Genomic DNA, 23,287 nt, shown 5'->3' with positions numbered 1-23,287 from the left:
TGTCTAACTGCTTGCATTGGCGTCGCCTGCTGCCCCACTGTGTGGCAGCAAGGCCAACGCGTGCAACGTGCGGGTGGCTCCGAACCACCGCAGCACCACCCTTACTTAGGGCTTAGTTGGATGGCCAGCTTCGCGCTGGGTTGGGGCCTGTCTGCCGCGCTTCCTGTGGCCCGCACATCGCGCACATTTCGCTTTTGTGTGTTTTGACATTCTACACGTACTTACGCCACGACAGCGAGCAGCAGGCTTAGATGTTGTTGCTGCTGCTGTTTGTATTTGCTTTCATGACTTTCACTTGCAATGCGACGCATTGTGCCACACATTTTGCCTAAATAGAGTTACGTGAGCTTGCCGCACGCGAAGCAGTTTCAAGAGCCCAGCGAGAAGTGCTTAATTAGAGCTCCACTGACTATGCTGGGGCGCAGCCATAGCTGCAAGCTGTCTGTCTATTATATTTTAATTGCAAAAAAAGAAGAATTTGTGGAGAATTAATGAAAAAGTTGTGCTCAAACGAATGATAGCACTAAGTCTTTAATATCAGGAAGTTTTTGTGCCTTGAGGCAGCTAGAAAAACTGCAGAGTTCGATAGCTGCAACTGTGTTGAGTCACTTTTGAACTAGTTCACAAATGAACTGGAATTGCTTAATCAGTTTTCTTAACTATTTATGCTTTGTTTTTTAATTATATATTGTTTTTTATGCTACATTTATTGTAAGATTAGCTCAACAAGCAGAGGCCTAGCCACGCCTTGCAATAAAATATATTACCTTAAATTTTTTTTTATTATATATATGAAAGAGAGAGAGAGAGAAGGAGGGGGAGTGGCAGCGACTGCTTCTCAACAGCCTATCAAAAAACAGCACGGCCATGTAGGCGTATGCGTAATATTTTCATACGCCTCGTGGGCAGCGGCACTTTGTATGCATTTTTCTTTTGTGCCGCCAAAAAGGATTGGCGCATGTCGTCGTAAGGCGCTGAGAAAGCGAGTTGCATTACAAAAACATGTTTATAGAGTTGATATCTATGCAGAAGCATGGCGCTAGCTTCTATATGTCAGCTAAGCTTTTCGGATTCTATTGAGCCAGCAGCAAGTGAAACTATAAAAGTAGCTGCTAAAAGACTTCTGGTTCCCTTTTACAACAATGGGAAAACTCTTAAACAATACGCAACATAAAATATATACCAGATGCAGGAGTAAACACGGCGAACAATAGCTTTTAAAATAAACTACGCATGAATATAAAAATATTATGAGGCACCCACGACCCCCCCCCCCCCCTCTCTGATGGCATTTGTTCTTGCTACAATTGCGACTGCAGCAACAACAATGAGCGCACACAAGTGCACTTTCCTCCAACAACAACAACGGCGATAACAATTGAGGCTCAACAATAGTTGCCCCCTTCCCCATGCGCCTACCACGCCCTCAGCCTTGGGGCCAGCAAAAATGTGGCGTTGCCCATATGGCAATAAAGCATTGAAGCTGGTAAAAAGCAACTTTGTAGGCGCCTCGACTTCACGAGTTTTTCGCGTTTGATTTATATTGAAAGCTGTCAGTGGAAAAAGACTTAAACAAAGTTCAAACTGACGTTTCGACGGGCAGCCAAATACACAGTAGCTAAAGCTGTCCAATTACCGGAAAATATTACCTTAAAAACAATTTCAAGTGGTCGCAAAACTATACGTTAAATGCCACTTGACAGCGCCAAAGCTGAAAGCTAAAGCTTCAAGTAAGGCAAGTAATTCAGTAGTCGGACAAGTAAAATGTAGATAAATTTGGTTAAATAATTCAAGTTACGTACAAGAATAATATAGACTAAATCTTAAAGTTTGATGCTTTTTCAATAACTTTAAGGCGCTTAAAAGCTCTTTGATGTGATTCCAACAGCTTTAAGGCGCTTAGATCTACCAGCAAGAGCTCAAATTGTTTATTTAAATATACTTTGTGAAGCGTTAAGCTTAGCGCACAATTTTCTGATAGCTTAAAGCTCAACTTATGAAAGCTTTAATGAGCTTGACAATGCTTGAATGGTCTAATCATTATTTGTTGCTAAATGTATGTTGTTTCTAACGAAAAAAGCATATTTTTATATAGCTTTAATAAGCTTTTTAAAGCGTGAAGCTAATAGTATTACTAAAAGTTAATTAACTTACGCCTTAAATTCCTTAAGTCTAACATAACTAATTGTTATTTCTTGCCGCTCAGCTTGTATCTAGCTTTGCAGAGCTTAAAGCTGTTTTTGCTTAACGCTCGACTTTCACAAAGCTTTAATGAGCTTTGTAAGTCTGACAGTATTAGTCGCTTAAAGCTCTGCTTACAGTTTTGCTGTAGCGCTCGAGGTTTCAACAGTTTGCCTTTTCGTATGCTTCGCCTTCAGTACAACAGTTTTCGCAATCTTCTTATGTTTAGCATGATCTGCTTTGGAAGCTGCTTAGATTTTGGCCCATTTGTGAGCTGTTATCGAGTCGTAAAGCAACGTGTCAAACGAGTCTAATGCAATTAACTTAACCGACTGCTGCCAAATGCAATTTAGCGAACTACATAGATTCTCAGCTGACAAAATGACAAAAGACGGCGACGAACAAGCTAAATACCAGAAAATGTCGGTGCGAGAGAGAGAGAGAGGGAGAGAGGGAGAGAACAGAACAGATAGAGCAGAGAATGCTAAGCGGGTACAGTTTGTCATTTGACAGGTGTCAAAATGCAACCGTGCGTAAGTCAATCTCTCCATCTCTCTCGCGCTCTTCGCATGGCTGTCACAGTTCACGCTCTCATGCGTAAAGTGTGAAAATCCGCACGCACCTGGCGGAAAAGTGAGAGGCAAAGCTGCACAAAGGCCACGCACCGACAACAACAACAACAACAACAACGACAACATTCTGTTCCATCTTAGTCTGGGATTTGTCTAAGGGCATTCATGTAAGTAATAGGATTATTTGCAGCGTGGGTGGCGGTGCCTGGGCTCGGTTACCAGCTCCACGAGCCCCTTCCAGCAGCTGCGCCTTTGCCACTCGCTAAACTTTGAGTTTGTGACATAGTTTTGCAATGTCTGGCAACTTATCGAGTGGCCCTCGTGGCAGTATTTTGCTGAAATGCGTAACTAGCTTTTGGAATATGTTTAGGATAAGTTACAATATATATATTCATAAGCAAACGCATTTAAAGTGCAATCAGAGTTATATATTACGTATACGCCACATATTTGTATTGACATTTTCCTTAAATAAATTTAAGGGATGTTTAGATGTAAAAACATATATTGTATTTATGAATATATATCAATATGCGTATATATAAATATTATAAAAAATTATTTATGTTATTTTAATTAAATTTTTTTAAATTTAATTAATTTAATTTAATTAAATTATTTTACGTTTCAATATTACGTATACGTTGATTTTAATTGAACTGTTCTAAAAGGTATTTAAATATATATATATATATATAATATAATAATACAAAAAATATCATAAGTAATATTTGAGCAGTATTATTCACACATTGCGTATACGCCACATCATTTGCTGTCATAAGCTGTATTTCCTTTAAGGCCCATAAATTTATGTGAAAATTACTACTAAATTTCCCACTCTTCACTTTTCGTTCATTTTCAAATTTCTGCTAGATTTTTGCATAGATTTTTCCTTATGCATCAAGAGATTTGTTAATTTCTTGCATTTTTTATGCGATTTTTTTTGCGTTTGATAATTTGCGTTGCCTCTTTGTGGCAGCTTCCTTTATGAGCTTTGATTGAAAGTGAAAACGTGCAACTGATTGGGGCAAGCTCTGTGAAACGTTCCCCACGCCACTTGAGCCCCTTTTGCACGCTGCTCTAAACAAGTTTTTAATGCAAGGCAAAGTTTTGCAGCGAGACAAAAAGCGGCTAAAATTGTGGTAATTGAAATAAAAAAAAAAAAATGTTTTTTAAATATTCTATATTTGTTTTTAAACTATATTTATTATATTTTATTTACACATAATTTAATTAAATCAAAAATTCCTTGATAAAAACTATTTTTTGTCAATAATTTTCAACTATTTCAATTGAGTTTAAATATTTTATATTATCATCAAAGAGCATTCAAATAGAGGTAAAAAATGCTTATCAATCGGCTTATCAGCTGCTTTTATATATAGCAGAAGAAACAACAAACATTTGCGATAGGCGTGTAAGGTAAATAAATGAAATAAACTAAGTAAATGGTAAAAAGCTAGCAAACAAAACTAAATAAATAGAATAAAACTTCAAGTGTAATCAAAAGTCAAATCAAAGCAAACTTTGGAGAGCTATTTGAATTGTGAATGAAAAAACATTTGTTATCAACTGAGCTGAGCTCGGTGCGGCAGGCATGTCATAATATTGCAATTCTGTTTGTATTTTTTATGCCAGGTGCGAAAGGTAAACAAAATCAAATCGATAGGTGAGTGAACCAAGAGGCAAAGCCAAACAGCAGCAGGAAAATGCCTGAAAAAAAAGAGAGAAGAAGCAAAATGCAAATGTAAATGCAATAACAAACAGCATAGATACAGCTACACACACACACACACAACAGATACAGCTACAGCTGCAGCTGCAGATGCAGATACATTTAGTCAGAGCTAAAGATACATCTAGAAGTGCTGCCAACAATGCGCTGCAAGTTCTAAAATTAAGCACGTCTAATGCCAAAAAGACAATACAAACTTTTGCACTTTGCGTATCTGTGAGATACATAGCATTTGAGTATCTTTGAGATACAAATTCTATAACTGAAGAAAACAAATAAAATTGAAGCTGTTTTGAGTGAGTTTTTGTGGCATTGTCGCTAGTATAAGAGTATAAGTACAGTATAAGTAAACAGTATAAGTAAACAGCTTATGGAATGTGCTTAGTTACAGCCAACTAGCCTATGTGAACTGGCTGAGTTTTGGAGTTATCAAGCTGAAATTTGGCATAGAAACTAGTTTTTAGCTGCTGTTACTAAGAAACAGCAATTTGCCGGAATTCATTTGGTATTTACCTTAATATATGGATAATATGTAGTACATATTTATAAATTATTAAAACCTTAGTTGATATCTCTAAAGAGTTGCTCAAGCACTCCTCTTCTGCTTCTTCTTCTTCTTCAGCTAGTCATATACCTATATTTGTCTATCTTCGAAAGACGCCAGAGTATTTAATCAGCAACCTAATGAAAAATTGTTCTTTCTTGTTGGTTTTCTCTTCGTCTTCTACTTCTACTTCTACTTCTTCTTCTGATTTTTTTTTCTACTTTTTTATGTGCTCATGTCTTAAAATCACATTTAAACTTGTGTTTTTGTTGTTTTTGCAGCGTTGCCAAAAATGAAATAAAAATAAAAAACCAAACGAAAGTAAACAACATGCAAAAACGGCACAAAAGACACGACGAGACGTTGTCAGCAGTTGCTGTAGATGTTTTAGTTGATTTTTGTTGTTCTCCTCTCTCTCTCTCTTTCTCTCGCTCACTCTCTCTACCAATTTGACCTATGTACAGATATATATATACATATATATATATATATATACATATGTCTGTCTGTCTCTGCCCCCACCTTTGTGCATGCTCAACTTGTTTCGTACTTATTAAGCATTGTTTTTCTTCTTCTTCTTGCTGTTGTTTTTTGATTGTTTATACAAAAAAATTCGTTGTTTATTTATAAAATATTGCATACACATCATACAGTAATTTACTTTATATTGTACATGTGTCTTTCTGCTGCCCACTCCCCACCCGCTACCCACTCTCCCCCCCGCTCAACCCACTTACCTGTCAATCTAGCCTCTGTCGCCTCCGTCGTCAACCCGGAAACCCACGAAATCAAATGAACAATTGCAAATTTCGGTTCTTCGGTCACGATAAGTGCCCGAGACTGTGTGGGCGTGGCCACTATAAATCTGGGAGGCGGGGCACAGTTAAGTGGGGCGGAGTGTAGTGTAGAGCGGTGCGATTACACTTCAATATTCGTCGGTCTCCGTTTCATTGTGGCCAATGTGGGTGTCGTTCTTAACTGATTGCCTACAAAAAAACGCTGGAGTGTGGGCCAAAACGGGGGATTGGTCAGCAGCAGGTCTAGAGGTCGAGCTGTAGCAGCAGAAAGAGTAAAGCAAAGAGCGAGGCAGATAGTGAGATAGTGATTTATGTTCTAGTTTAGCTTAACGGGCATTTAAATTAGAGTTAAATTTATTTTACTGCAATAGTATCTAATAGATACAATCTAACTCGCTTTAACTTCTGCCTTTTCCCAAAAATAGTAGTAGATTTTATTGCTACTACGCTTTCACAGCTTTAACGCACCTAATCCGAAACAGAACTCAAATAGTAGTAGCTGTAATAAATAACTAAAAGAGAGCAAAAACAATTTATATACACAATCAAACGGGGCAAACGAAAGCGCACACGAAGTGCAGCAGCAGCAGCAGCAGTGGCAGTGGCTGCGGCGGCAGCACGCGCTAAAAACAGCTGCGCTAGCAGCGCAGTTAGCGTTAGCAGTGGCGTTGCCGAAACATTAGAAAATCGACAACAGAGCGCCACAAGCTGAGAGCGCAGCGTGTAAAGAGAGTAAGAGAGCATGGGTATGAGCGTGAGCGAGCTTTGTCAGCGACTGCACCAACACTAACAAACTTGCGCCTTGCACACACACATACACTGACACAGCTGGGGGCCTACGTTCGACCCGCCGGCAAAAAGTTAAAAAATTTTGCAATTGTTTTGACTAAAAAAGCTTAGAGAGCGCGCGTGTGTGTGTGTGAGTGAGTGATGGACTGTCTGTGTGCGTGTGTGTGAGAGAGAGACTTGCTCGTTACTCGCCGCTCGCTGCTTTTTGCTTTTTTTGTGTGTAGACATTGTATTTGTAGTTGGCGGCGAGACCAGAGACCCCCAGACTCGTGGCCATAGCCATAGCTAAAAGTTGGCGCGCGCTCCGCTCCCACAAAAAAAAAAAGAAGCAGAAAAAATAAAAAAACGACGACATCGCCTCGCTGCGCCTTGCGTTGAGTTTCTTTTCGTTTCGTTTCGTTTCGCTTTGGTTTCGGAATCGGATTCGGTTTGTTGTACCTACGATTTAGTGTGCCTTGTGTGTGTGTGAGCGTTTTTTTTTTTGGCATTTTGTTCGATTTTTGTGCCGTTGCCGCCTGCAGTCGTCGACCGCCAACGACGACGACGACGACGTCGACATCTAATAAAAAGCTGCACACGGTTTATATATAGAGAGTACGCGAGTACTTGTAACATAGAGCGCAGACTGCGTGCGAATTGCCAGCAATAAAATAACTAAAAAAAAAGAAAAAAAGGAAAAAAAGAAAAGAAAAATGTAGCTGAGCAGGAAAAACTAAACGAAACAAACAAAATACGAAATACAAAAACAAGAATATTGTATAAACAAAACGTATTTTGAAATCGTGTTTGTGTTTGTGAGTGTGTGTGTGATACACGCGGCGTATACGCAACGCATTGCCAGGAAGCTAAAAAGTCAGCACCAGCAGCAGCAGCAGTAGCAGCAGCTGTCAATAAACCGCCAATATTTTTGATTAGCAAACAAAACACTTAAAACAAATCGTTTGTCAAATTTTGTCAACGTTTGCAGCATTTTGTAACTGCAGCTAAAATAAAAAAAAATTTTAATGTAGCTGTGGCATCCAACGGTACGCGGGGGTGTCTGCATCTGTAACTCTTCGTGTGTGTGTGTGAGCTGCTGTGAGCACGTGCAATTCTGCTTAAGTGTATTAGTGTCTCTCGCTGCTCTCTCTCTCACTACAAATTCGCCTGTGTGTGTGTGTGTGTGTAGCAAACGCCGCTGCAATTTGCAAATTTTTTTTCGTCTACACGCCGCTGCAACTGCGCGCTATAAACTTTTTGAGGTTAGTGTTAGCTACACACACACACATGCATGTGCGTGTGTGTGTCTGTGTATTTTTATGTATACTGCGCTAATATAGCAGTTATACAGTTTTACTGTTAATATGCATCTATAGACCTGCCTGCAGAGTACATTTTTCGGCTGGCTTTGCTTTTGTTTATGCGACACACATAGTTATCGCTGTTATCGTTTTTATAGTTGTTGTTGTTGTTGTTTGTGGGCTTGTTGCCGGCTAGCAGCCGAAAATAGTTATTTGTTTGTTTGTTTGTGTTTTTTTTTATGGCTTTTGGGCTGGGTTTTGGGTGTTTTGTGGCTGTTTTAACGGCGTCTAAGGCGCTTTTATGGCCTGTCAATTAGTTAATTTGAACTAAAAGTGGATTTTAACTCGCAGATTTATTGGGGCGTTGATCTTACCAACAAGCCTGAATTATGTGCTTACTATTTTACAGATACTATTGGCAAATTTGAGCTGTTTTTTTTTATTATTTATAATTGAGCTAAAACAACTCTTGTCTATAATTTATCAGCTGTTCAAGCTCTATAATTTGGCATATTAGGTACATTTTAGTCAAGATAATTAAATATATATCTACATACATAAACTGTTCTTTGTTTAAAAAGAATAACTAATGAGAGTTTGGCAAAAAACATGCCAATAAATTGTATTCAACTTGAATACATTTTACTATCACTTTATATTCCCACATAAATTATATATTGCGCTCTTCTTTTATCTTATTTGAATTCACATTTAAAACTATTAAATAGGGTATAATAATTGTGCCAAAACGTGCTTAAAAGGCAGAAGAAGGCGTGGCCAAATCAATCAGCTAGAAATATTCATGATCGTTAACAACAGTCGAGGCGATAAAGCCTGGCCTGTTTGTCTGCCTGTCTCTTTGTCTATTCGTATTACTACATCAATCTGAGAACCTAAAGGAGGCGGAGAGACAGAGACAGATGGAGTGAGTGAGATAAGAAGAGGAAGAGATTGAGAGAGATCGACAGAGAGAGAAATAGACAGAGCTATAAATAGAGACAAACAAAGAGAAATAGAGATAGATAAATATACAGAGAGAGAGAGAGAGATAGAGGGGGAGAGGGAGAGAGAAATGAAGAGACAGAGAGAGACTTAGTTAGATAGATATATAGAGGCATAGAGAGAGATAGAGAGAGGGACAGCGAGAGGCTGATATGAAAAGACAGAGACCGATAAAGAGAAAGACAGAGACAGATAGAGAGCGATAGACACACATAGGGAAAGAGAGAGAGAAAGACAGATAGAGGGACATAGAGATAGAGGGGCAACGCTTAAAATGTTCCACACAGATCACACTATTTGAGTCCATATCTTAAATCCATTCTTAAATCGCATCTCTTACATTTTTAAAGCTTGACTCACCTGAGAGTTAACAACTTTCTCTTAAAGTAAAATTAACACTTTTTAACAAAGAGAAATAGAAACCTCACGGCATACAGGATATCTGCTAGTCAGGCAGTTTCGATATCAACAGTTATCTTATCTCTTTAATTACATGACTTATTTTATAGTATGTTATGAAAAGTCTTCTAAAAATAACTTAATATAATTATAATATAAATATTTTATATATTTGTAATTAATATTTTTAAATATTTTATTTTATTTGCAGCATTAAAAAATAACAATTATAAATTTCAACGAAGCAGCGCAACCAAAAAAAGAAAAGGATTTCACAGCTAAAAAACATTTGGAATTTTTTGTGAATAAATCAAAGGAAAGCAAAAAATTTTGCAAAAAGGTGAGCAAAAAAAAAAAACAAAAAATTAAAAAAAAAGGAAACTGAAAAATAGCGAAAATTAAAAGAAAATTAACTATTAATAATGAAACAGAAAAAGGAAAAGAAGAAAAAAAATCACTCAAGTTAAAATGCTTTGCGCGTAAATCAAGTTGACAAAATGCAAAAGAGGCGAAAGGATAGACGAGCAGGGCGAAGGGGAAGGGGCATTCAAAGCGAAGTCACACACACACATACAGAGAAACGGCACTAATGAGCAGCAGCAGCAGCAACAACAAGTAGTCAGAGCAAAGCGAAATACGCAAAAACTAAAAGCAAATAAAGCAACAAAAAATTTGCCACAAATCATTTGCGATTTTTTTCCACTCGTTTTTTTTTTGCGAAATTCCCCCTGGGGCTAAATTCGTTTATATCGTTTCGTGTATGTGTGTGTGAGAGAGGGACGGTGAGCGGGCGCATAATCTGTGGTGTTGGTGCGTATCTACAAATGCTGTATGCGAATGTCAGCCCATAAAGGAATATGATGAATTATACGCGAACAAAAAAAAACAAATTCAAACCCAAATTTTCGCACAAAAAACTAAAATCCACAAAATGTTCAACAGCAAAACAAGCAAAATCAATTAATTGTGTGCCCGCAAGTGTTACACTATGCCGGTGTGTGTGTGTATCTAACAGATACATCTGCAATAGTCTAATGCATGTGTGGCGTGTGGAACTGCTATCCAATCGAGAGCCCATCTATCATCGCACGAGATCTCAGTTCGAATTTGTTCGTTTTTTCGTTTTTTGTTTGTCACCGAAAGTCGAGTTCGAAAAAAATGGACGCGTTAATTAAATGTACAGATATTTACATAGAACGTGAGCTGACAGAGCTGACTAAAGATTAAAGGAAAAAGGGATAAGAACAGATGTTAAATGCACGAACTGAATTAAAACTGTTATTATTTAATTATTTATGTATTACATATAAATGAAAATAATTATATTCATTTGTTATTTATAAATTTCATTAAAATTAAGTAACTAAGCATAGGTCTACTGTTTATTTTTTTCTATCTAAAACCTTTCAAACATAAATTTAGTGATAGAGCCACAAACTATATAGAAACAGAAACTGATATACATGTATACATATGTATATGCATGTATTTGGAGTTAGCTATAAAAAAATTTTATGTTTGCAAAAAAAATAGCTCAGAGCAGCAAACAATACAAAAATTGGACGCTTGGCCGCTTTGGTCGCCTTTCATGACTCACATTCATTTTTTTTTTTTGAGCACTCTTTTTTTCATTTCTGCTGGTCGACAATTGTGCTTTACCTGTAGTTTATGCGCGGGCTCTCTCTCTCTCTATCTTCCGCTCTCCCGCTCTGCCGCACTCTTCAGCTCGCTCTCTTCGGCTCTCACACTCTTTGGCCGCGGCGGGGAGGGCTGCTTTTGTGTATTGAATTAGACGACTGCACAAATTACGTTAAATTTTTTTTGGCGCTCGTTTTTGTTGTTGTCGCAGCAACAAGCGCAAAAAAGTTTGCCATTTTTTTGCTACTGCTTCTGCTGCTGTTGTTGTTGCTGCTTTTGTTGCCATTGTATGCCCTAACCTTGAAACCAAATTTTTGTTGTGTCGTGTTGTCTTCTTCTTCTCAGTCTTTTTTTGCGCTATGCCAGATAAATACAATAGATAGATAGGCCCGTGGGTTCTAGTGTGCGTGCGTGTGTGGGGCTTTTAGTTCCCCAATAAATTGGCTAAATAAAAATTGAAGTTGTAAATCAATTTGAAAGTTAAATTTTTTGTAGATCCGTTTTGGCTATGGAGCGAGTAATTGAGCGAATGCTGAATCACTTGGCAGTTCGTATAGTTATTTCTAAAGTGGAGTCTGTTTGCCAAGTGTTTTTATATCTTTGATGATATATTATATGCATTAAAGAGAGAAAACTATATTATTACTATTGTTCACAGTGAGTTACATAATGGCATGTAGATAAATTTGGAATATATGAAGATCCTTTAGTATTAAATGATATTATAATAAGTGTATAAATGCTGAACTTTTAAACATATGCGTTATTAACAGAAGCAAGGCGATGCAGCGCAGCTAAAAATAGAAATTGAGTATGTTAGCAAATGAAGTGCTGTTAATATTACATGATCTTAACAGCAGAAAGGGAATGTCCCACTGCTGAGTGTAAAAATTATTAACAGCAGCAAGGCAGAGGCTTGCTGTTACCGTTAACTGCTGGGAAATTGAGGTTATGTTAACGTTATCTATTAAAAAATCTTAACAGCTCTTTAAATACTAATGTTAAATACAAGGTATTTACACTCGCATTCTCTGTCGACATCCCTTCAACTCTGTTAATTAATTTCCACGTAAAACGCCAGCTTCTGGCTTTCATTTGCGGCTGCTGCATTCGAATTAGAAAATTATTAAATAGTTATTTATATGCCATTTCCCGTTTGCCATTTGTGCATTATTTTTTTTATTATATTTCTTTCAGCTTGTAGCCAATTTCTGTGCATGCTTCGCTGGCAGTGAAAGTTGTCAACGTCCACGTCCATGTTAACGCCCCCCACGATTTCTACTCTAGTTTTTTTTGCCTCTTTTTCTTTACATTTCTATTTCTATTTCGATTTCAATGGCGTGTGGGCAAAGCATGGCAAAGCGACCAATGAGAGGCAGCGCTTATAGCCATTAATATCTGGCATTCATCTCTGTGTCTGCTGCACGAGTGCATGAGTATCTTTTATCTGTATCTGCAGCTGTAAATGTATCTGTAAATGTATCTGTATGTTGTATCTGCTGCCACAACGCGTGTCTATTGTGCTTTGGCTGTCAGGTGTGAAGTAGGTGGAGTTTTGTCTGCTTGCCTAAAGAGTGCATTTCGCTTTGCTTGGCTGGACCTTTGTGGTCTTTCAACCGCCTGTGAAGCAGCAATCCTGAATGCTCTTTGCTGTTTAAACTAGGCTAAACGTTGGAGAGAAAGAGAAGGAAAGTTTCCATTTATGGATGACACTGAATAATATCTGCTGTTCTTGAAATTAAATACTTCAGAATCGAACTTTAGACAGTTATCGCAATTGTGGCTTCCTATGTTGCTGTAAGAGTGCCAAATAATATAGTTTTCGAGAAGGAAATATTTAAAATATATTAATAATTTAATAGAGTTAAAGTCTTTTAAGGATCGATTTCGGAATTGAATTATATTTCATACAGTTCCTTAAGCTGTTATATTTTATAAGAGCGTATAGCTATGAGTTAGCAAAGCTTAATCGAAGCTTAGTTCGGTTAGTATTTGATAGAGTAATAATCATTTCATATTTTTAAAAATTGTTTAATTCAGAATGAATCTAAAATGATTGAAACTCACCTAAAAGCAGTTGAAATTTAATTTAATTTAATTTATTATTATAATTAATATTAATTTATTATTATATTTTTAGTTGAACTTTAACTATTATTATATTATTATTATTATTATTATTATTATATTATTCTAATATCATTTATAGAACGAAATCCATTGAATTCGAAACTTCAAAATTCATAAAAATTTTTAAGTAGCCAATTAACATGTGAAGAAGAATCTGAAGAAGAGATTCGTTCGAAATACAAAAATTCAAGTTTTAGAAGATCTGGCTGAATTATAATAGAGTTAGACTTAGACTTGGGTGAAGTAGAGCCTCCCTTTGAGGTTGGGCACATCAGGCTCTAGGACAAAGCCTAAGCAAGTGTCTTAGCTAATGCACTGCGATGCAAGCAAGATCGTTAGGTAAAGCATCTTCCCAATGGATCTGCTAACACTCATTTAAATGGCCGCACACGCATTTAAAAATAGAGCGCTCATTACATTTGCTGGAAGAGGGCGGAAGGAGAGAGGCGGCCCAAGTGCGGAACGGGGAGAAAATAAAGCAAACATGCCGTCCGTGCTTATAGATAGATAGTGTGACTCGAAATGCAAGGGGGCTGGAGCTGGGGGCAACTGCAGCCGGCAACGAACGCATAAATTGCAACTGCTGTCGCGCTGCCAATGGAGCGCAATAATTCACAAATAGCAACAGCAACTCGGACGGCACGAAGTGCAACTGCATTGCCACTGACAGAGCGACGGAGAGACCGAGAGAGAGAGAGAGAGATCCTAACCCCCGCTCTCTCTCTCTCATAGTCGCTGGGCGCCGTTCCATGCCAGTCCGTTTCTGTTGGAGGTATCGTAGCTGGCAGTCTGTTTGCTAGCAGCGCGTCGCGTTCATTTACGGGTTCAAGGTAGTTTAGTTCTCTCGCCTCAAACGAATCGAACTCGCACACACACACACACACACACACACACACACACACACACACACACACACACACACACACACACACGCACACATGCTCGCACTCGAATCTTAACTCGATGCGTTGCGATTCGATGCGGTAGCGCGAACTTCTTGTAATTGTTGCTGTTCTTGGTGTTGTTGTTGTTGTTGTAGTTTGCTGCTGCTGGCACGCATTACGTTTTCAATTGAATTTTTCCAATTCATTTTGTCATTTGGCCACATTTTCGATTGCGCTTCACAATTTATTTTGACTGAAGGCGAACAAATTTGCAGTTTTCGCTACAAGAAAATGTTTGATTTTTTGGAGCAACTGAAATATTATTAAATTATTAAATTGTTTTAAAAACTTATTCGCAGTTGAGCATAGAAAATATGTAGACACAAAAAGAGACACAGAAAGTATTCTAAAATTATTAGAAATAGATAAATAATTATAGATTATAATTATTTCATTATTATCCTTGAGTTGGCTTAAAAAAATATAAAAAAAATATTTTATAAATTATATAAATTATATTAAATTATTAAATAAACAAGTTATAATATCTAAATATATATAAATTAAAAAATGAGAATATTTTTAAAATATGTTAAAACTATAAAATTAATATAAATAATATTTCATATATTAATAAACCAAAAAAATAAAAAAAATATATAAAATATACATAAAAAAGACTAAAAAATATAAAATAATATAAAAAAAATGTATAAAAATATATTTAAATATGTAAAAAAAATATAAAAGTATGTATAAGAAACATATAAAAATATTAGGAAATATTTTAAAAAATATATATTTAAATATTATAAATATATACTTTAATTGGAAGTACAAAGCCTATGAAATTTTAATATTTTTAAACTTGTTTTTGCTTGTACGTATATAAGAACCTAAAATACATTTAGTTTGCTCTATAAAATGAACTCGGCGTAAAACAGAAACTAGAAAAATTGTGTTAGGGAAAGTTCCGAAAATAGATGCATAGATAGATAGGGACAGCCTGTTGCTGTTGGGCTTAGCAAATTTCTTTAACGTATCTATAAATCTGGCAACTTTAAGCACACATCGCTTGAACAAGTTAATTAAAAGTCTTTAGCGGGCTTCGAAGCGCTCAGCTCTTAAAGTCAATTACAGTGCCTGGGGCCATGTCATCGGAAATTGTGCTTCGTCTATTGCATGTCTATGGATTGGCAATAGCTGAGAGCCAATAAATCGGCTATTCATGTCCCTACGGTCAACTGTTTCCACATGCCACATGTGTTCCCGCTGCCACTTGTGCCTGTGCCTCTGCCCCCCGCCTCTGCCTCTGCCTGTATATTGTTAATGGATCTATACGCTTGGGAACAGGCCACGAACTGGGTGTGTGTATGTGTGTGTGTGTGTGTGTGCCGAGACCTTGATCCCGCATTAAAAAGTTGGCACGTCGTCGTGAAGCAACAGGGCAAAAGAAAAAAAATAGCAAAGCAAAAATAAAAGATAAAAGAGCAGAGTCAGAGTCGGAGCCAGGCAAAGGCAAAGGCAAAGGCAAAGCCAGCAAAAGGAGACACACAGCATGTGCTTGCTTTTGGGGGTGGGTGTGGAAGCAGCGACAGCCAGGCCTCTGCTCTCTCCTCCTCTCCCTCCCTCTCGCTCTCCCCCTGTCTGTGTGTTTCAGTTGCGGCACTCCTCACTCGCTCAAGCAGCCGCTGATGATGATCTTCATTGTTTTTAATTTGCGTCGCATTTTTGTTGCTTTTCACTTGAAATTGAAACTTTGTTGTTGCTTCAAATGGGAAATGAAGCTTTTTGTGTGAAATGCGTGAAGCATGCAAATTAATTACAAATTTGCTGGCGATTTGAGTAAAATACTAAACATGCCCATGCCAACATATTACGTATACGCCTGGGGTTTCAGCTCAATTTTATATAAAATATTTAAATACAAAACTTAACTAATTTGAATTCAAATTTCTTCTCTTTGCAGTTGCAGCACAAAAACTGTTCGACAAAACCGAAATTGCATTTCTGTCAGAAATTTCGAATAAACATGTGAGAATTACAGGTGTTTTGGCAACTCACTAAAGCAAACAGAGTAAACATTTCAAATATAATTTCAATTTAAGCAAAGAGAAGAAGAAAAAACATAACGAAGACACTTAAGAAGAAAGGAACTTCAAATGATTAAGAAAATGCGAGCCTTGAAGAGAAGCAAATGAAACGAGCAACAAAGCAGTAAAAACAAACAACAAAAACAAACAACAAAAACAAAAAACAAACAACAAAAACAAAAATCAAAAATGTGCAACAAAAGTCAATAAGGAAAAGCTAACAGTAAACGCAGCAACAACTCTGTAGGAAAGCTGCAACCACTTGCGGCAAGAGCAACAGCAACAGCAGCAGCAGCAGCAGCAGCAGCAACTGCAACAGTTAAAGCAACAGCAACAAATATAACCAAACCGTAACGCGAACAATTGCAAAATGGCCATCAACTTCTCGGCCTCGTTTGCGGCCTGCATAGCAGCGGGCCTGAAGGTGCCCCGCCAGATAATGTACTGCATTACGCAGGACACGGGCCAGCCGTACGTGCTGTACAAGGACTCGCAGGACGCGGAACGCAATGCGGGCGCCATTGGCGCCAGTGCCGCCCAATGGGGCAGCGACATGTACCCCAACATACAGCAGCAGGCGCAGCAACATCTCAGCGCACAGCAGCAGCAGCAACAGCAGCAGCAGCAGCAGCAACAACAGCAGCAACAGCAGCAGCAGCAGCAGAACGCCACAGTTGCCGCACAGGCAGCGGCGGCGGCAGCAGCTGCTGCAGCAGCGGGCCAGCCACAGAGTCCGCCGGGCGGCCAAGAGGCGCGCGACAATGGCAGCGGCGATGGCCGCCAGCAGCAGGTGTCGCCCTCCTCCAGTCCGTATCCTTCGGTGCAGCAGCAGCAGCAGCAGCGAGCGAATGGCAATGCCGACGACGACGCCATGAATCAGGTGAGCGGCAATGATTGCGTTTGCTTAGCTTTAAGCTAAGAGTGAACGCTGACAGCTGGCGAGTGTCGCCTAGAGTTGCTTACAAACTTCACTCAATGCAACTGAGGCTAGACAGGATATAGTAACAGATTAATTGAAGCTGAAATTGAACTAAGCCTAACTCTTCAGATTATTTCTAGAAATTAATTTCTAGCAATTATTTTTAGAAATTAATTTATTATTAAATTACTTAATTAATAATTAATTACTGTATCTAAAAGTGATACTTTTCCAGCTTAGATCCTTTTTAAATATTTTCAAAAATTTTGAATTTGTCTGCTGAGCAAGAGAGCTGCCTCAAGAGAAACTCTTAGCAGTTAGAATTAGGCAAAAGAAAAGAGAAGCTGCTTAGTTAATTCAACTAAAGATACTTTATTTCTAATATAAATTTTTGAATTATTTTTTAGAGATTTACAAAATCAAATAAAGTATTTTCAGCTGTGTTTGAGGCAAGGCAAATTGAACTTCTTCTTTTAATAGTACCCCTAAGCAGTACCCTTAAGAATTGTGCTTGCAGTTGAGGCTTAGAAAATGCAGTTTCAAATTCGAATTCTGCACATTATGAAATATTAAAAATGATTTTATTTTAGCTAAAGTTGCGACTATGCATAGTTAAGATTGCTAAACTTAAGATATATAAAACAAAAAATGCTTGACTTGACTCTCTCTCTCCCTCTCTCTTTCTCTCTACTCTTCCCCGCTCTCACCTCCTACTCGCAGCTTGCCAATCAACAAAACTCCGCGCCAAATCCAAACCAAAGCAGCAACGAGCCGCAGCACGCGCCCACGAACGGCGGCGAGGCTGGACAGGGTAATCCGCATGTGCAGCAGAATGGCGGCGGGCAGCCGCAGGGCGATCCGAGCAACGGCTTCCAGACGCCCGACTACTATGCGCCGCGCCATGGGGCGCCGCAGGGCGGCATGCTGGCGCCACCCGGCTTCCCGCCGTTGCACTATCTGAACAAGGGCGTGCTGCCCATGGAGCAGAACGGCGGCGAGTCGTATGCGCTGCCCGAGCTGCTGCCCGGCCAGCAGCAGCAGCAGCAGCAACAGCAGCAGCAGCAGCAGAATGGCGCACAGGCGAACGGCGGCCCGGCGAATGGCAATGCCAATGAGGGCGCAGCGGCGCCCAATGGCGGAGCGGCGGGCGCGGCGGGCGCCACGGGGACGACGAGCGGTCGCACGGGACCTGGCCGCCCGCACAAGAACAAGCCGCACAGCGACTTGCGGCTGTTCAAGTGCCTCACCTGCGGCAAGGACTTCAAGCAGAAGAGCACGCTGCTGCAGCACGATCGGATACATACGGACGCCCGTCCATTTCCGTGCTCCGAGTGCGGCAAGCGCTTCCGACAGCAGTCGCATCTGACGCAGCATCTGCGCATCCACGCCAACGAAAAGCCATTCACCTGCCCGTACTGCTCGCGCAGCTTCCGGCAGCGAGCCATACTCAACCAGCACATACGCATCCATTCGGGTGAGAAGCCCTTCGCCTGCCCCGAGTGCGGCAAGCACTTTCGCCAGAAGGCCATCCTCAATCAGCATGTGCGCACCCACCAAGGCGAGCGACAGTTAACACATCCATTACCGATAACGATAACGATAACGATAGGCGATGGTGCAGCACTGCGCCATCGCCCGCTAGTCAGGGCCGCAAGGCAAACCAGCTATTTGACCCACCTGGTAGCACCTTTCGTAGCTGCTCTCGTAGTGCTAGAGCGAATCGTTTGGCTAACTGCGTTTGCAGCAATGCAAATCCCTTGCAAAATTCTCCAAAATTACAAATTCCAAATTACAAATTGAGCGATGTTTTGGCCGAAATTAAATACATTTTTTTTTAAATATATCTTTAATCTATTCCAAATTTAAGTTGTTGACTCTTTGAGGCTGTCCGAGAATGGAAAAAAGACTTTCAGCATGCAAAACTGATTTAATGTGCATTTGATCCTTGAAGTCAAAGAACTTAATATAAAACTAGGCTGGGGAATACCCGCAATGTTACTCATAGTTGAAGCAAGTTGATTTAATATAGAAAAAAAATAAACTAGTTACTTTTTGCTAAATATTTAGCAATATATGAGACATTGTGTTGAGGAATACCCTTAATATTATTTTTTAAAATTTTAAAAATCATTTAGAATCAAGTTGAAATAATAGAAAAAATATTTTTAAATTTTTGATGCATTTTTTTTTAAATATATAAATTTTAATAGCTACAGGAGTACCCTTAATGTTACTTAGAAATTAAAAAGTAGCTTTTCAAATATATTAAAAAAAGTCTTAATTTTTAGCTAGATATTGACAAATAAATAGGCACTTTTTAGTGGAATACCCATAATGTTTATTGAAAATTAATTAATATATTTACAAGAGAACAATTAAAGAGCAAAATATAGATTTCAATTAGAGCACAATAATGAGAAGTGCATAAGGAACTATAGCACGGAATACCCTCAATATAATTTTCTTAAAAATAATAATAAACGAAGCTAGAGACTCACCATATTGAAAGGGCTTTGTTGTGGAATGCCCCTAATAGTTATAAAACAACAGATCACATGGATCGATAGCCCAAATAAAAAAAGTTTAAGCATTAAAAAAAAATAATTTAGAAAATTTATAACAAAAAAAAACTAGTTCTTAGCAATCTTTGGCATTTTAATCAGCCAATTTTCAAGTCTTGCAAAAGTCAGGAATAATAAAAAAAATGGATAAAAAAAGTTCATTCCGTTTAAGGGCCTCAAGCAGTCAACAACTTTAACAAACAGAAAAATAGCAAAAAAAAGAAAACAAAACAAAAACAAAAGCAAAAACAGAAATATTTAAAAGGAAGAGTCTCTCTAGTTTAGTGCAAGATGCTAGGCGAGTTATGTGATAAGATCGAAGGTGGCTATGAGCCAAGTTTAAGCGCTGCTAACGGTGGCACTCTCTGGCTTGATTACTTTCATATACACCCGGCTGCGGATCAACACGTCCCTACCACAGATGTCTCGCCGCATCTCATCTTCAAGAACGGACCCCACCCGACGCTCTGGCCCTCGGACGTGCCCTTTCCGGGCGAGGAGGCGGACTCGAAGGGCGACATTGCCGTCGCTGGCGGCGGCTACCATGACGACGACTCGCAGGGCACACCCGACGGCAGCGGTGGCATGCACTATCCGTCCTACTTCAAGGACGGCAAGGGTGAGTAGAGTAGCTGGCCAAACGCCACCAGGTGCAGTCTCTTAATCATTGTCCAACTAGCAGGCCAAAAGATACTGCCCGAGGTGCTGCAGCATATTGGCGTGCGGCCGGCGAATATGCCGCTCTACGTGCGCTGCCCCATCTGCGACAAGGAGTTCAAGCAGAAGACGACGCTGCTGCAGCACGGCTGCATACACATCGAGTCCCGGCCGTACCCCTGCCCGGAGTGTGGCAAGCGCTTCCGCCAGCAATCGCATCTCACGCAGCATCTGCGGATTCACACGAACGAAAAGCCCTTCGGCTGCATGTACTGTCCGCGCTTCTTCCGCCAGCGAACCATTCTGAATCAGGTGAGTGTTGGGGCCCATTATCTGGACAGCTGACTCTAACTGCATCTCCTCCCCAGCACTTGCGCATTCACACCGGCGAGAAGCCCTACAAGTGCGGCCAGTGCGGCAAGGACTTCAGGCAGAAGGCCATACTGGATCAGCACACGCGCACCCACCAGGTAGTTGTAGCCTAGCCGAGCCCCGCAAGTGCGCCGCAGCTGGCAATGCGACGACGTCGACTAACACTCCGATCTCTTCTTCTTGCTAGGGCGATCGTCCGTTCTGCTGTCCCATGCCCAATTGCCGGCGACGCTTTGCCACCGAGAACGAGGTGACGAAGCACATCGACAACCACATGAATCCCAACAGCACCAAGGTGCGCCGGCAGCAGCAACAGCAGCAGCAGCAGCAGCAGCAGGTGCAGCAGGTCCAGCAGCAGGTGCAGCAGCAGCAGCAGCAGCAGCAGGTGCAACAGCAGCAGCAGAATGCAGCCGCCTCGGCGGCCGTCGTCAATCATCTGATGAACGATGCCAAGAGCCTGGCCGCGCAGCAATTCCTCAACAACAACAATCCCGCCGCTGTCGACAACAAGGCCAACATCTTGCCGGTGCGCAGCATGGCGGCGAATGCGGCTGCGGCAGCGGCAGTTGCCCAGCAGTCGGTGGTCAAGAATGAGCTATACTTTCCGCAGTGCTACGGCCCGCCCTTCCAGCATCCCTTCCACGCCCAGCAGCAGCAGCAGCAACAGCAGCAGCCGAGCGCAGCGCACGCCAATGGACCCACGCCGCCTGTCACGGTCACCGTGGCCAGTGCACCTGGCGTTGTGGTGCAGCAGAATGCGGCCACCTCTGTGGTGGCCCAGTGACATCCCACCACTGGAGCAGCTGGAGCCCAACAGCAGCAACAGCAGCAGCAGCAGCAGCAGCAGCAGCAGCAGCAATCGGTGGTGGCAACAACAACAACGCATCATCCGCCGCCACCGGCGCCGCCAACAAGTGCGCATCATATCACGGCGACGGGCGTTGCCACAGCCCCGCCCACATCGACACACGCCTCGACGGTGGCGGCGCCGCAAACGGTGACGCTGTCAATAACATTGCCGCCGCCGCCGCCGCCAACGGCGCATCCGGCGCACACGCATGCAGGACATGCGCTGGCGGCCACGGCCAACGGCGTGGCGCCACCACCGCCGCCGCCCACACTGTCGCACGCGATACCCATACACCCGCACATACACTCGATATTCGGATCTCTATGATGTCATCAGTAAGCAGCGCAACGCAGCGCAGCTCCACACATCAAGCCAACAACAATGCTCCAGCCACGCCCACATTTTAAAAAACAATCAAAACAAAAGAAAAACCTATATATTCGCAATATTTTGTAAGTCTTTAATAGTTCGCTTAAGTTCTTTAGTTGAAGTACTAAAAATCAAAAACACGAAATTCTCCTAGTTTTTAAAGGAAGTCAGACATATATGATCCATGTATATATATATATATGTATGTGGCATGAACAGACGAGTACTAGTCTTTTCGAAAAGGACTCTAAACTCCTTTGACACACACACACACGCAGGTTGGTTGAAGAAGCGAACAGAGAAGTTGGCAAAGAACTTCAACCCAGACACAACGTTATACGATTCCTTTTCTCTATAAACAAGTTTTACTTTAGGAACTTACTTTTAACTAAACAAATTTGTACCGAAAAGTTCACGGAGTTATACGATTTTTAGGCGTAGTTGGATAGAGGGAGTGAGAGAGAGAGAGAGAGGTAGGCAGTGCGAGTGAGCGTGATAGATGGGGCAGCTAGAGCGATAGGATTAGAGAGAGAGAATCAAGAGGCGTTCGACGTTGCGCTGAGCAAATTATGTTTATTAATAATTTAATATCTTTTGGCACAGAAGTAGAAGTAGAAGACAGCAGCTAATTTATGTGAAATATTCTATTTGATTTAAATATATGTTTAAGCAACTATTTAGTTCTATCTTGGAGTTGCGCGTAGACTTTGATTGAGATGTGATTTTTTTTAATTATAATTAAAAAAACAAAAAACAAGAAAAAACAACAAGAACTAACATGCAATTTAATGTTTAATTTAAACTATTTTTAATTTAAGTTTTGTAAATTGGAAACAAACAAAATTTTTGTTGTCTTCCCCCAACTGTTTGTGTGTAATTTATGTTGAGTTTTATTAAGTAATTAGCAAACTATATATATATATATATATATATATACTTATATATTCAACTATGTCCACACATGGCAACAGACCCGAACCCCACCCCCACCCCAACCCCAACTTGAACTCCCAACAAAAAACTGTTTATAGCAAAAGGTAATCCAGATGTGACTCTTCAGGTGCCATACACTAAACAAACAATAGTCAGACACAATCTGATAACTGTGTGGATATATGCAAACGACAGCGAAGGCAAAAAACAATCAAAAATTTAGTTTCTTATATCAAATTTTCCAATGTACCGTCAAAGCATTTATAATTGTTATTAAACTAATAGAATATGTTACCTAAAACCGAACAGAAATTAATTATAATTTAGCTAACCCCGATTTGCAAGTAATTTACTCACACTCACACACACACACACACATATATATATATATGTATATGTGTAAAGAAAACAATATATATATATATATAGAAATTATATTATGTAATTTTTAATGTTAAGTTTCGATTCGATATCAAATTATGCAAATTGATTTGTTTTTTACTGTTTTAGTTTTTAAAATTATGTTTGCATCTTATTATTTAAACATTTTTAATAAACCAACAAATAATTTTAATTTCT

The 23,287-nt window shown here is 39.9% G+C and overlaps 1 protein-coding gene across 2 annotated transcripts; it reads left to right on the top strand.

Moving 5' to 3' along the window:
• The first annotated feature begins 15,927 nt into the window (after positions 1 to 15,927).
• On the top strand, positions 15,928 to 21,378 carry LOC111595333 (zinc finger protein 3 homolog). Of its 2 annotated transcripts, XM_030226014.1 has the most exons (6): positions 15,928 to 16,927; positions 17,687 to 18,524; positions 19,949 to 20,146; positions 20,207 to 20,496; positions 20,553 to 20,657; positions 20,744 to 21,378. In XM_030226014.1, the coding sequence occupies exons 1-6, from the start codon at positions 16,418 to 16,420 to the stop codon at positions 21,338 to 21,340; spliced, it is 2,538 nt and encodes an 845-aa protein (XP_030081874.1). In that variant the 5' UTR covers positions 15,928 to 16,417; the 3' UTR covers positions 21,341 to 21,378. The 2 variants fall into 2 exon arrangements, with proteins under 2 accessions (XP_030081874.1, XP_030081878.1); XM_030226018.1 differs by lacking the exon at positions 20,744 to 21,378 and having other exon boundaries at positions 20,210 to 20,496; positions 20,553 to 20,669.
• The last annotated feature ends 1,909 nt before the right edge of the window (positions 21,379 to 23,287 follow it).

The sequence above is a fragment of the Drosophila hydei genome, unplaced genomic scaffold (genome assembly GCF_003285905.1).
Source record: "Drosophila hydei strain 15085-1641.00,03,60 unplaced genomic scaffold, DhydRS2 tig00000001-arrow-pilon, whole genome shotgun sequence".
Lineage (NCBI taxonomy): Eukaryota > Metazoa > Arthropoda > Insecta > Diptera > Drosophilidae > Drosophila > Drosophila hydei.
Note: the sequence above shows the minus strand (reverse complement) of the source record. Positions and strands in the feature narration are given on the sequence as shown.

Excerpts from the sequence above, each read along its gene's own strand:
- LOC111595333 (XM_030226014.1), top strand. The coding sequence starts at position 16,418 with ATGGCCATCAACTTCTCGGCCTCGTTTGCGGCCTGCATAGCAGCGGGC. Across the intron at positions 16,928-17,686 it reads ACGACGACGCCATGAATCAG|CTTGCCAATCAACAAAACTC; the intron begins GTGAGCGGCAAT and ends TCCTACTCGCAG. Across the intron at positions 18,525-19,948 it reads GCATGTGCGCACCCACCAAG|ATGTCTCGCCGCATCTCATC; the intron begins GCGAGCGACAGT and ends TCCCTACCACAG.